Source organism: Lepidochelys kempii, chromosome 9 (assembly GCF_965140285.1).
Source record: "Lepidochelys kempii isolate rLepKem1 chromosome 9, rLepKem1.hap1, whole genome shotgun sequence".
In the NCBI taxonomy this organism is placed as follows: Eukaryota; Metazoa; Chordata; order Testudines; family Cheloniidae; genus Lepidochelys; species Lepidochelys kempii.
The window spans coordinates 43,361,276-43,376,059 of NC_136388.1; the positions used below are offsets into that span (position 1 = coordinate 43,361,276).

The 14,784-nt window shown below is 45.2% G+C and overlaps 1 protein-coding gene across 1 annotated transcript; it reads right to left on the bottom strand.

Annotated features, from left to right (window-relative positions):
- Nucleotides 1-4,984: 4,984 nt before the first annotated feature.
- On the bottom strand, nt 4,985-13,064 carry COPS9 (COP9 signalosome subunit 9). The gene is made up of 3 exons (XM_073360045.2): nt 12,628-13,064; nt 9,842-9,914; nt 4,985-5,275 (listed from the first exon to the last, which is right to left on the bottom strand). The coding sequence occupies exons 1-3, from the start codon at nt 12,688-12,690 to the stop codon at nt 5,238-5,240; spliced, it is 174 nt and encodes a 57-aa protein (XP_073216146.1). The 5' UTR covers nt 12,691-13,064; the 3' UTR covers nt 4,985-5,237.
- Nucleotides 13,065-14,784: the final 1,720 nt, after the last annotated feature.

Genomic DNA, 14,784 nt, shown 5'->3' on the forward strand with positions numbered 1-14,784 from the left:
TTTCAATTAAAATTCTTCTTTTAAGAACCTGATTGCTTTTTCATTGTTCTTAAGATCCAAGGGTTTGGGTCTGTGTTCACCTATGCAAATTGGTGAGGATTTTTATCAAGCCTTCCCCAGGAAAGGGGGTGTAGGGTTTGGGAGGATTTTTTTGGTGGGACAGATGTTTCCAAGCGAGCTCTTTCCCTGTTATATATTTGTTAGATGCTTGGTGGTGGCAGCAATAAAGTCCAAGGGGAAAAGGTAAAATAGTTTGTACCTTGGGGAAGTTTTAACCTAAGCTAGTAAAAATAAGCTTAGGGGGTTTTTCATGCAGGTCCCCACATCTGTACCCTAGAGTTCAGAGTGGGGAAGGACCTTGACAACAGTGCATAAAGTTTAGCACCTGCGTAAGTCTTTTGACGAGCAGGACATTTGTTTGGACCCTGAGGCCAAGATCCTCAAAGGTATGACGTCGCTTAACTCCCATTGAAATCGGTATCTCTGACTGGGCCCGAAAGCCTCACTTTCTACTGCCCTGCAGCCTGTAAAGTCATTTATACTGGTGCAAAATGAGTGTAAAATGCTAGCTGTGATTCCAAATCAGATTCACCCTTTCATTCAGATACAGAGTGTTTGTACTGCTGTAAATAACTTCACAAGATGCAAGACAGAGACTCAAGCCTTAGGTAATGAAATGGTTGACGCAGACAAAATGCCCTTTTAAAGCGACCTCTGTTGGACAGGCTTGGACTATATGATTATTTCCTGACAACAGGAAACTGCCTGTAGACTGACTAGACTGGGTTCACTTAGAGACAGTATGAGGATCAAGGGCATTCTGTGCTTAAGTTAACCAATGTCTTTTTAATATTATCCCCAAATGGACCAAACAATAGGTTATAGTTCTTGATGAGAAGTTTCACTGAAGAGTCTATAACTCTTTTAAAGAGCAGAAACTCCATTCCATTCTCACCCTAATAATAGAAACTTTCACTCTAAAGTCATCTTACAAAGGAGACTAGGTATAGATAGCATGTGTTTCAAGTTCTGGATAGCTTTAAGCCGGCTCTTTGATTTTAATCTTTGAACATGTTGTTCTATAGAGAAGGAGCTGGAAAGGACAGTGGACGATTCATGTGATTCAGATTAACTATTACTGGTATACTGACGTAGTGGGATGTGCTGCTTCTTGACAGGATGTGTGCAAATATGAGAATACCTAGACATGCCACAGCTCTTTGCTGATACAAAAAAGACGGAAAATAACCTTAGAAGCATCCCTATGAGAAATCAGGAAAAGTTTCACAACCTAGATGAAGCTGGTGCCAACAGTTCCCTAGGTGAAGCAAGTGGCTAAAATAGCTGGCCCAACAGCCATATACGTACATGGACAGACACACACACACATAATCATCATCTCAATATTTGCTACCTCCTTACAACCCAGCAGCCATTTACTTTTAGCATCCCCCTAATCAGACTTGGGATTAGTTACATTCTGTAAACTAACACTTGGACTATCAGTATGGTTGCAACAGCGGCTACTACTAACACACCTGCAGTTACTGAAGTCAATGAGAGTATGTCTACCCTGCACCCTAAGCCTGGGCTCTGACTCAAGTTTAAGCCTAAGCCTCCCCCTTCCATCCACACACAAATCAATCTGACTCGGGTCAGCAAATACTCAGGACTCAGATCCTAGGACCTTGCTGCAGGGAGTAAGTCAGACCCCAAGTCCTGATCGGACTCAGGTCCAAGCCCTGTCATTTTGCAGTGTGGATGTAGCTCAAGCTGCAATCCCAAGTCAAGTCTGTGTAGTGCAGCATGGACATGTTAGCACAGTTGCGAGACCCAGCTCCAGAATTTGTAAGCCCAAGTTTACAATGTAGTGTCGATGCTCAAGCGCAGGCTTGGAAACATTGAGCCCACAAGCTCGGGTCCTACTGCACAGTAGTGTACAGTGTAGACATACCCTGAGAGATTTGCTGTTGTCTTCAGTGAGGAGAGGATTTGACCCTTCATCTTTAACCAGCATGTGCAGGAGAGGAAGAAGAGAAGACACACTATTAGCAACATCATTAGCTGGGAGAAACACTACAGTGACAGTGTGCAGAGCAGATGATGGAACGTTCCTGTCATGCAGCGCACGTAATAATCCAAAGGAACCTACTATGTCTGTGGGAGTATGACAGAAGTGGCAACTACATAAATTTCTTTCCCATTTTCATCACGTAAAACTTGTCTAAGGACAAGCTTTATTGTACAGTAGCTGACTTTACACATAAGCTAAGGAAAGGGAGAGAGACAGAGGGACTATTTTATTCCTGAGGGCATTCTGCGCCAAAAAATTCAAGAGTCTGTGCACAGTATTTTAAAATTCTGAAAAATTCTGCAAGTTTTGTCAATAAATAAATGCAGAGGCTCCAGCATGGCAGTGGGGAGCACAGGCCACTGGCTGCACAAAGGTGGGAGATCACCCTGCAGACCCCCCACTCCCTAGACACAGACTCAGCAGTGAGGCTGTATCTGACCTTGACAGCACAAGGCCTAGGCCTGCCCCAGAAACAGCGTGGGGCCCTGCCCCTCTTCGCCAGGTGCAGGGCAGGTAGGCTCAACCAGGCATGATCCAAATATGGAGATGCTCAGTTTGGGGGCGGGATTCAGGTGTGGGGTGAGAGGATTCTATGTGAGACAATCTGAGTGCAGGCAGCTCAGTGGAGGGTTTAGGTGTGGGGAGATCTTGCTGCACAGAGGCTCGGGGGTGGGGGAGGTATACAGGGGCAATGGCACTCTGCAGGGGCTTCCAGGTGAAGTGGTTGGGGCTCAGCAGATGGGTCTGGGAGGCTCAGCAGATGGGCCTGGGTGGTGGGGAAGTGGGGCTTGGTGGGGGTCTGGGGTCAGTGGCATGGGGGTCTGGATATGCAGGGGGTGGGGATTTGAGTGCAGGGAACTCAGTGAGGGGTGGTCTCCGTGCAGGGGTGAGAGTCCAGAGGCAGGGAGTCTGAGTGAATAGGTGGGGGTCCGGAGGCAGGGGGCTGAGTGAATGGAGGTTCCAGATTCAAGGGTTGAGGTTCAGTGTGGTGGGGTCCGGGTATGGAGGGCTGGGGGGTTTTGGATGTACTGGGTGATGCTTGGCGGGGGTGTCTAGGTAGGAGGTCAGGATGTACAGGGGGTTGGATGGATGCGGGAGCATATCCCCGTACAGTGACTCCCTCTCCCCACAGCTGAGGAGCAATGGGGGCAGGAAGCAGGGGAAGATGCTGAGCTTCCTGTGGCTGCAGGAGATTTCTGGGGGTGGGTCTGATGCAGCCCCAGCCACTCTTTGCATGGGAAGAGGAAGTCCAATCCTCTCCTGCCTCCAGCCCCGACAAGACTAGCAGTTGATCCTTGCTCAGGGTAGGAGCCACAGGCTGGGGTGTCCCCACCCCCATGGTGATTTACCTCTCTGCTTGTTGCTCCAGGTTCCTGAAACTATGCACTTGCGCTGCTAGGGAATGGTGTGTGACAGTTCTTGCAGCTTCCCTTTGCTTCCCTGTCAGAAAGTTATGTTTCTGCATGAAAGCAAAGAAATCTGTGGGACATATGGAATTCTGTGCACGTGCAGTGGTGCAGAATTCCCCCAGGAGTAGTACTTCAAGATAAAAATAATCAAAACTATGCACAGAATAATGTGTGAAAAGCTAGAAATACAGAGTTGAGTAAACTGAAGCTTTATTATACAGTGTGGTAAAATACCAGTACTTCTCAGTAGTATAGGTGAAATTTAGGAAGTGTGGGGCCTTTAGTTCAACCTCCCCAAATCTTTTAAACAGGAGTCACATGTGAAAAGGAAATGAAGGTCAATAGCTGTGTAGGGCCCCAAGGGTCCAGCTACAAAGGCCAGAAAGGAAATTACAGCTGGCATTAATACTGCTGTCAACTCAGAATGAAGAGAGTATAAAAGAAGAGATGCCAAAAGGAGAATTTGAACTTACATGGTTTAGAAATGCAAATGGAGCCAGGTAAGGCAAAGACACTAGCCCTTCACTTTTTTTTAAATGAAGACAGCATGCTCTGAGAGAGTTTTGCTCAAGTAAGGGCAAATATAAAGAGCAAGGTCTCACTGTAATAAAATAGGCACTGTCCTAGTCAGAGTATGGGAATGTGAAATACAACAATTTGGGTCAAAAATCATGGTTACAATTAGGCAATGGGCAGTTATAAAGGAGCAGCCTGTATATAATTTAGTCCAGAATAAGGATCACAGTCAAAGGTTAGTTTTTCTGATGAGAAATTATGGAATATAGTCAAACCTAAGATTAAACTGGGTAGCATTCCTGAATATGAAAACATATATACCAATTATAAACTTCCATTGTACCTTTTAATTGCAAAACTCAGTATTTGAACACTGGGAGGAGCAGGCACATGCCTTTCTTAAGTATAAATTGTACTAAGAGGTGGGATATAAAATTTATGCCTGGTAACAGTCAGCTTTAGCATACTTGTACTCTTCAACACGGTTATGAGCACATCAACTGCTTCAAGAAACACAAAATATTAAAATATATTCTGGCAAATCAGTGAAGGAAGAATTTAGTTTCAAACATTAAAATAGATCTGGGTATTTTAAATCTTCCTAAAGTGTGATCTAGGATCACAAAGTATTTTTCATTTTTTGGCATTTTAAGAGTACATTATTGCAATATTTATTGTTATTGAAAAATAAATTTCCTGGATGGAAGATAAAATAGCTATAGAAATTGGATATTAAAACCTGAAATTGTAGAAAGCACATTCCCTTCATAGTGCTATGTGTAAATACATTCAATGTTTTACTTAGAGAGACTGGATAGCTTAATCCCACACAATGAGAAACAAAACTCATCTAGCAGATGGTAAAGCCTGCAATTTGTCTTTGCCTAATAAATAACGTAATGGTGAATGATTTTACAAAATTATGGCTCATCAGGGAATTTCAGTGCGTGACAACATCTATTAAACTGAAAGTACATCCCGGGGAGAGATTTTGTTCATATTTTATTCAACAAGCACATCAGCAAATACAATTGAAGAAAATCTACATGTAACCTCCTCATGATAACAGTTCACAACTCCTTTCTTCTGTCATCTTTACTGATCTTCTAGTTTCCAGCGGCTCTTCAGAGATAACATACAGATTCTCTCTGGGGTTGTGTTTTTTTTTTTTTTTTAAAACAGAGACAATCCTACAGGAGGATTCCACACCTTAGCATTGCATAGCTAGAAGAGTAATTTCACTGGATGTCATCATCATCAAAAAGATCTTCAAAATCTATTCCAAAACAAAAGAAAATTAATACAGTGCCTATGCACATGCTATTAGCACTCTGCCCCTATTCAGCAAAACAATTAAGTATTTAATTTTTAGCATGTAACTGGTCTCATGTTTATACACTGTTGCAGGATTGGAGTGTTAGTTGATAGTGTACCACACATTCAAGATGAATTTGACACACATGCTTAAGAGTTTTGCAGATTGAGGACCCTGGGTTTCAGATCATAGCTATGTCTGCTACTCCCACGTTTCTTTTTCTAAGAATACACTGTAATCTCACCACAATATGCTTATGATGAAGCCCCTAGCACCCTTTGTTCTATTAAGTAACTTTGGGGTTTTTTTGTGATGTGCATTGAAATCTGGGGTTTGTAACTTGTCAAGGTTTCATGTGCAGATGAGTCTTGTCATTGAAACCTAGTCCTTGTTGGACACTTGCTTATGTGAGAATATTACCATACAATTTGCTATTATTCACAGTTTCAGTTTGGGAGAGGTCCAAGGTTAGATCCCCTTGCTATTCAAATGTCTTGACTTAAATGCACTGGTGGAACTTTATGGAGATGCCTGCATGGCACTTATGCCTGGCTCTACTCTATACAGTCACTCTTTCAGTTGTAAGACACATGCACTAAAAAACTGGGTCATTCCAAGTAAAACCACTTTAATTTATGGGTTTACTAACCAGATGTAAAAACAACAACCCTAAAACACTTTGAACATAGACAGAACCCCTAAACAGTCTCAAGACATTTTTGAGATTAACCATTCTCCATAGTTTGTGACAATGCCGCCTCAACCACAGTAAGTTTTAGTAATACCATGGGTTTGTCAGTTCTTTGCTGTATAGCTGTCAAAGCTGTATTATTTACCAAACATGGAAAATGTGTATTGCCCAGGCATATGTTGTATTTCCAATCCAAAACTGGCCAAGAGCATCTTCGCAAGCAGGCTGGCTAACCTAGTGAGGAGGGCTTTAAACTAAGTTCACCGGGGGAAGGAGACCAAAGCCCTGAGGTAAGTGGGGAAGTGGGATACCAGGAGGAAGCACGAGCAGGAGCGTGTGAGAGGGGAGGGCTCCTGCCTCATACTGAGAAAGAGAGGTGATCAGCGGGTTTTCTCAAGTGCCTATACACAAATGCACGAAGCCTGGGAAACGATCAGGGAGAACTGGAAGTTCTGGCAAAGTCAAAGAATTATGATGTGATTGGAATAACAAGACTTGGTGGGATAACTCACAAGACTGGAGCACTGTCATGGATTGATATAAGCTGTTCACGAAGGACAGGCAGGGCAGAAAAGGTGGGGGAGTTGCACTGTATGTAAGAGAGCAGTATGACTGCTCAGAGCTCAAGTATGAAACTGCAGAAAAACCTGAGAGTCTCTGCATAAAGTTTAGAAGTGTGAGCAACAAGGGTGATGTCGTGGTGGGAGTCTACTATAGACCACCGGACCAGGGGGATGAGGTGGACGAGGCTTTCTTCCGGCAACTCGCAAAAGTTATTAGATTGCACGCCCTGGTTCTCATGGGAGACTTCAATCACCCTGATGTCTGCTGGGAGAGCAATACAGCGGTGCATAGACAACCCAGGAAGTTTTTGGAAAATGTAGGGGACAATTTCCTGGTGCAAGTGCTGGAGGAACCAATAGGGGCAGAGCTCTTCTTGACCTGCTGCTCACAAACCAGGAAAAATTAGTAGGGGAAGCAAAAGTGGATGGGAACCTGGGAGGCAGTGACCATGAGATGGTAGAGTTCAGGATCCTGACACAAGGAAGAAAGGAAAGCAGCAGAATACAGACCCTGGACTTCAGAAAAGCAGACTTTGACTCCCTCAGGGAACTGATGGGCAGGATCCCCTGGGAGAATAACATGAGGGGGAAAGGAGTCCAGGAGAGCTGGCTATATTTTAAAGAATCCTTATTGAGGTTACAGGGACAAACCATCCCAATGTGTAGAAAGAATAGTAAATATGGCAGGCGACCAGCTTGGCTTAACAGTGAAATCCTTGCTGATCTTAAATACAAAAAAGAAGCTTACAAGAAGTGGAAGATTGGACAAATGACCAGGGATGAGTATAAAAATATTGCTTGGGCATGCAGGAGTGAAATCAGGAGGGCCAAATCACAGCTGGAGTTGCAGCTAGCAAGAGATATTAAGAGTAACAAGAAGGGTTTCTTCAGGTATGTTAGCAACAAGAAGAAAGTCAAGGAAAGTGTGGGACCCTTACTGAAGGAGGGAGGCAACCTAGCGACAGAGGATGTGGAAAAAGCTAATGTACTCAATGCTTTTTTTGCCTCTGCCTTCACTAACAAGGACAGCTCCCAGACTACTGCACTGGGCAGCACAGCATGGGGAGGAGGTGACCAGCCCTCTGCAGAGAAAGAAGTGGTTCGGGACTATTTAGAAAAGCTGGACATGCACAAGTCCATGGGGCCGGATGCGTTGCATCTGAGAGTGCTAAAGGAGTTGGCGGATGTGATTGCAGAGCCATTGGCCATTATCTTTGAAAACTCATGGCGATCGGGGGAAGTCCCGGACAACTGGAAAAAGGCTAATGTAGTGCCCATCTTTAAAAAAGGGAAGAAGGAGGATCCTGGGAACTACAGGCCAGTCAGCCTCACCTCAGTCCCCCGAAAAATCATGGAGCAGGTCCTCAAGGAATCAATTCTGAAGCACTTAGATCAGAGGAAAGTGATCAGGAACAGTCAGCATGGATTCATCAAGGGCAAGTCATGCCTGACTAATCTAATTGCATTCCATGATGAGATAACTGGTTCTGTGGATGAAGGGAAAGCAGTGGACGTGTTGTTCCTTGACTTTAGCAAAGCTTTTGACACGGTCTCCCACAGTATTCTTGCCAGCAAGTTAAAGAAGTATGGGCTGGATGAATGGTCTATAAGGTGGACAGAAAGCTGGCTAGATTGTCGGGCTCAACGGGTAGTGATCAATGGCTCCATGTCTAGTTGGCAGCCGGTATCAAGTGGACTGCCCCAAGGGTCGGTCCTCAGGCCGGTTTTGTTCAATATCTTCATTAATGATCTGGAGGATGGTGTGGATTGCACCCTCAGCAAGTTTGCAGATGACACTAAACTGGGAGGAGAGGTACATACGCTGGAGGATAGGGATAGGATACAGAGGGACCTAGACAAATTGAAAGATTGGGCCAAAAGAAATCTGATGAGGTTCAGTAAGGATAAGTGCAGGGTCCTGCACTTAGGACGGAAGAATCCCATGCACCGCTATAGACTAGGGATCGAATGGCTCAGCAGCCATTCTGCAGAAAAGGACCTAGGGGTGACAGTGGACGAGAAGCTGGATATGAATCAACAGTGTGCCCTTGTTGCTAAGAAGGCCAATGGCATTTTGGGATGTATAAGTAGGGGCACTGCAAGCAGATCGAAGGACGTGATCGTTCCCCTCTATTCGACACTGGTGAGGCCTCATCTGGAGTACTGTGTCCAGTTTTGGGCCCCACACTACAAGAAGGATGTGGAAAAATTGGAAAGAGTCCAGCGGAGGGCAACAAAATGATTAGGGGACTGGAACACATAAGTTATGAGGAGAGGTTGAGGGAACTGGGATGTTTAGTCTACGGAAGAGAAGAATGAGGGGGGATTTGAAAGCTGCTTTAAACTACCTGAAAGGGGGTTCCAAAGAGGATGGCTCTAGACTGTTCTCAGTGGTAGCAGATGACAGAACAAGGAGTAATGGTCTCAAGTTGCAGTGGGGGAGGTTTAGGTTGGATATTAGGAAAAAAATTTTCACTAGGAGGGTGGTGAAACACTGGAATGCGTTACCTAGGGAGGTGGTGGAATCTCCTTCCTTAGAAGTTTTTAAGGTCAGGCTTGACAAATCCCTGGCTGGGATGATTTAATTGGGGATCGGTCCTGCTTTGAGCTGGGGGTTGGACTAGATGACCTCCTGAGGTCCCTTCCAACCCTGATATTCTATGAAATTATCTTATTCCTCAATTATGCAACTGGCTATTCTTGAAAATAGTAACATCCAACCATTTTACCACGTTTCGGATTTGAGGTACTGATATGAGACAATCTCTTGTAAACAATAACTTGGTTCACAATTTCTATATGCTACTCGTCAGAGTTTACTAACACAGAGTCAGTCGTGCAACTATGACTGGGCAATTTCATTTGGAATGACCAAATCTGAGAAATAAATTCATTTTGAGATGGTGGAAGCGGGCAAGCAATTTTTATACATTGCCCAGTTTTATATTTCATGTGATTTAATTATTACAAATGTGACAAAGTACAAACTGAAATATCACAAAATGTAATTTTTCCATTCAAAAACTGAAGTTCAAGACATGTAAGAACAAAATAATCCAAAAGCAGGTTTACCTCAAATACGGCAGAAGCTGTCATGCTACATTACTCAAGATAAAATCTAAGGTAGGCTTGTCTTGGCTATTCTTGCTTCCTAAACTAATGATTCTTGTTGTTAATTTCTAGCACCAAATACTGTAAACCTACTAAACTATAAAATATCTAAAATATAAAAATAAAGTAGCACAGGAACTGAAACGTGTTGAATTGCCTTACCATTAAAGAAATCTGCATGAACTGCCTTTTCGTTAGCTGCTAAGTCCATCAATAATCCTGTACTTCCTCCTGCCTAAGAAAGAACAGTGTTTTGTCATCTACTGTGGCAAATTTAGTTTAGTGGCAAATCATAATATTAATTAATTATCTTGATCATTCATACAAACATTTACATACCTAACAAAATAACATGTGAAATATATAGTACATTGCCTCATCTTCTTCCTGCTTGCTTCTGTTGCCCTCTGTACAACTCATTGGAGTGGCGTGGCATGATTGTCTCTCCTGCTTCTGGAGAGCTTGGACTTAGCTTGTTTTATCGGTAGTAACCTTCATTTTATCCCAGCCTGTCATCTGCTAAATTTCTTAGTGGAACTGTGACAGAAATAACCAAGATCCCAATCCTGCAGTAAATTCTATACAAACAGACTGTGATAGAACACCACAGTAATGAACTGTTGGGGGAGGGCAAATAGCTTTCTGGGATGTATTAGCAGGAGTGTTGTAAGCAAGACTCAAGTAGTAATTTTTCCACTCTACTCAGCACTTTACATAAAAACAATTATGTAAAAGGTTGTTATAGAGAGGAAGGTGATAAATTTTTCTCCTTAACCACTGGCACACAGAAGGAATGGTCTTAAATTGCAGCAAGAGAGATTTAGGTTAGAGATCAGGAAAAATTTACTAACTGTAAGGGTAGTTAAGCACTAGAACAAAGTGCTGTCTAATGACAAAATAAATATACTGAAAATAGATGGAGAAATGTTTTCTCTCCCAGTTGCAGGGATCTCTGAAGATCACCTAACACTGTAGATGTAACATTTCCCATCACACATGTGTAGTTTCAGTTGAGGGTCCAGTCTTAGGCCAGCTGACAGTGGCTGGGGCCAAATGCTTCAGAGGGAATGAACAGAACAGGGAAATTTTTCAGTTAACCATCCCCTGTTGTTCAGTCCCAGCTTCTGGCAGTCAAGAGGCTTAGGGATACAAAGAGCATGGGATTGCATCCCTGACCATCTTGGCTAATAGCCAGTAATCGACCTATTCTTTTTTTAACCCATTTATAATGTGGCCTTCACAACATCTCCAGGCAAGGAGTTCAACAGGTTGACTGTGAATTGTGTGAAAACGTCTTTAATTTCATCGTGTGACCCCTGGTTTGTATGTTTTGTGAAGGTATAAATAACATTTCGTTATTCACTTTCTCCACACTATTTATGATTTTATAGACCTCTATCATATACCCCCCGTTATCTCTTTTCTAAACTGAACAGTCCCAGTCTTTTTAATCTCTCCTCATAAAAACTGTTCCATGCTCCTAATCATTTTTGTGCCCTTCTCTCTACTTTGTGTCCCTTTATTGAACATGTAACCAGCAGGTGGACAGGGCTGTCACTGGGCATCGCTTAACACTGGGGACATAAGGTTTCCCGCCAAAGACACGTGGTATCAGCTGAGGGCTCGGCCTTGGGCCAGGGAATAGAATCATAGAATATCAGGGTTGGAAGGGACCTCAGGAGGTCATCTAGTCCAACCCCCTGCTCAAAAGCAGGACCCATCCCCAATTAAATCATCCCAGCCAGGGCTTTGTCAAGCCTGACCTTAAAAACTTCTAAGGAAGGAGATTCTACCACCTCCCTAGGCAACGCATTCCAGTGTTTCACCACCCTCCTAGTGAAAAAGTTTTTCCTAATATCCAACCTAAACCTCCCCCACTGCAACTTGAGACCATTGCTCCTTGTCCTGTCCTCTTCTACCACTGAGAATAGTCTAGAACCATCCTCTCTGGAATCACCTCTCAGGTAGTTGAAAGCAGCTATCAAATCCCCCCTCATTCTTCTCTTCCACAGACTAAACAATCCCAGTTCCCTCAGCCTCTCCTCATAAGTCATGTGTTCCAGACCCCTAATCATTTTTGTTGCCCTTCGCTGGACTCTTTCCAATTTATCCACATCCTTCTTGTAGTGTGGGGCCCAAAACTGGACACAGTACTCCAGATGAGGCCTCACAAATGTCGAATAGAGGGGGATGATCACGTCCCTCGATCTGCTGGCAATGCACCTACTTATACAGCCCAAAATGCCATTGGCCTTCTTGGCAACAAGGGCACACTGCTGACTCATATCCAGCTTCTCGTCCACTGTCACCCCTAGGTCCTTTTCTGGAGAATGGCTGCTGAGCCATTCGATCCCTAGTCTATAGCGGTGCATGGGATTCTTCCGTCCTAAGTGCAGGACCCTGCACTTATCCTTACTGAACCTCATCAGATTTCTTTTGGCCCAATCCTCCAATTTGTGTTGGTCCCTCTGTATCCTATCCCTGCCCTCCAGCATATCTACCACTCCTCCCAGTTTAGTATCATCCGCAATAGGTGGGTCCTAGGAGCAGGGCCCTGTATTTAACTGTCGCTGGCTGGGGAGCCCCCACACCCTACCCCAGCGGGGCCGGGCCTGGCCCCCACAGCGGCCCAGGGAGACGCACGGGTCGCGCGCAGCTGGACAGACCGCACCATGCACCAGGCCAGCACAGCCGCCAGACCCCGAGGGAGGGAGAAGTGGGGGGGAACTGCCCGCCCCCAGGTGCCCCGACCTGTAGAAATCGCGAGGAACCAGCCAATCAGATCTGGGACCGCTGCCCAGACTGGCATCCTGTCAGCACGTGACGCAACGCGAGCTCCTCGTCCGCCCGCCCCCCCAGCGCGAGCCCGTAACCGCCAGCTCAGCCCGCGGCATCCCTAACAGCGGGGGGCTGCGCGCGCGCGCCACCTCCCCCACTAGCATCGTCACCTCGTCCAGGTCCACGTAAGGCCCTGCGCCCTCAGGGAACATCTCGTCCACTGCTGGCTTCATCGGCTCGCTAGGTCCCCGGCTCGCGAAGGGCCCCGGTCAGCACCGCCTTCCCCCTGGGAACCACTTCCGATCTGAGCTCAACCCGCCAGCTTCCGGTGTCAGGCGAGTCTGCGCAGCTCCACTCTCATGGCCCTTCTGGAAGCCAGGAGGACCGATCGCTCTATGATGCCGGGGAGCCCTGAGGCGCCGCCCTGGTTGCCGCTGTAGCTCTCCCCGCCCCTTAGGACTACCTGGCTCTCCTGGGGAGAGCGGAGGGCTCCTACCCTCTGAGAGAAGCGCAGCTCAGGGCTGCTGTTGGCCCGAGTTGGGGCAGAGTCACCCTGCTCCCTGCAAGGCACAAGCCATGACCAGTCTCGGCACTTGGTGACTGCTTATGCGACACAGAATTTCCCATGACCCTTTGCAGCGGGGCTAGGGCGCCCCCTGCGCATCACGTGCCTGGGAGAGTTGCTGGCAAGGGCTGCCCTTGCTAGATCCACACTTCCCTCCTGGGTCATCAGGCCAGAACCAGAGCCTAATTCCCGCCACTTCTTAGTTCTGTGATCATGTATAAGATTGGAAGCCGTGTTGTGATCGGCTCAGTCTCAGCTGATGAAGGACCGACAGTCTACGCAGTCTTGGTTAATCGTCTGCCCACCAGCATCAGGGTTAGAACAAATTCTCCCTTCACATTCAGCAGAAGAGCAACAGCAACATTTTCAAAAGCACCAAAGTGATTTAGGCCTTCTTGGCACACCAAAGCTGTAGCTTGCACCCTCATTAGGGGCTGTGCTGATATACCTATGCAGGGGAAAAGATCACATCCCTAACTGACATAGTTATATGGGTACAAAATCTGCATATAGACCAGACTTGAGGAGCTGGAGTCCCATTTTCAAAAGTGACTGAGACATTTAGGTCCCAAAGATGTTCAGTGACACATAGATTCCTTAAGTGCCTAGGTCACTTTTGAAAATGGGCCTTTGTCTTCTAAGAGTACATCTACACTAAGAGTACATCTACACTTGCTACAGTGACAGAAGGGGTTTTTCCATCACTATACTAAATTCACGTCCTCAAAAGTCGGCAGCTAGGTCGATGGGCTGTCACAGACTTCCTGTGTGACGTTGAATGAAGTACTTAGTCTTTCTGTTCCTCATCTATAAAATGGGAATAATAGCACTTCACTACCTCATGGGGTTTAGTAGGGATACATACACTAATGATTGTGAGACACCAAGATGCTACAGTAATGGATGCTATATAAAGACCTAAAGTAGGTAGGGTAAACCTTATTGTTGAACTACCATAAGTAATTTGCTGTGCTAGGCAGCTTCTGTTTAGGGGAGACTTATACTGTGATATTCTGGTGACAGAGGTTCTGTTTTTCCGTTGCCCTGTAACTTTGTCAAGTCATTTACACCTGTTCAGGATGGTTGTAAAAGGTAACCAAATCAGAATGGTAGCACTTTGTGTCCATTCTGCCCAGGTGTAAATGACTACACAAGGTGCAAAGCATTAGAGAACCAAGCCCTAAACTGTCTTTTGCCTCTAGAAAGGTTATTCTCAGTTTGTAGCTGCTAGAGTGGAGCACTAATGCAAAGATAAGCAGAAGACTGGTTCAACTAGTGGTGAGACTGTCTTCAAAACAGCATTTATGAAAAAAAAACATTAATAGAAAAAGGAAGGGGATAAAGATGAATAAGAAATATAGACAGAAAGCACTCAAAATCCCTTTGGGTTCCAGTCACCTGCAAGGCTGCCTCCCTCTCTAGCTGCCAATATGACATTTGAGATTAATGGAGGCTCTTGAACTAACAGTCCTAGACTGTCCATTCTGCTAAGGCCATTGCTATGCAGTACAAAGTGGCTTTGACTTGGCTCGAGATTCCTTGCAGGGCATTTCCCCTGTGTAGGGGGGCTCTCTGCTTGTGTACAGCAAATGAAGGAAGTGTATCTGTGTAACAAAGTGGGAATAGCCTTGGGCTAGCTCCCACTCTGCACACTTTATAAGCGCTCTTGCAAGGGCCAAATTGGGAGATAATTTATTAGGACTGGGTGATTAACCAGTTAACAGCAATCAACTCATCAGCTGGGGACTGTTAAATAGGAGAC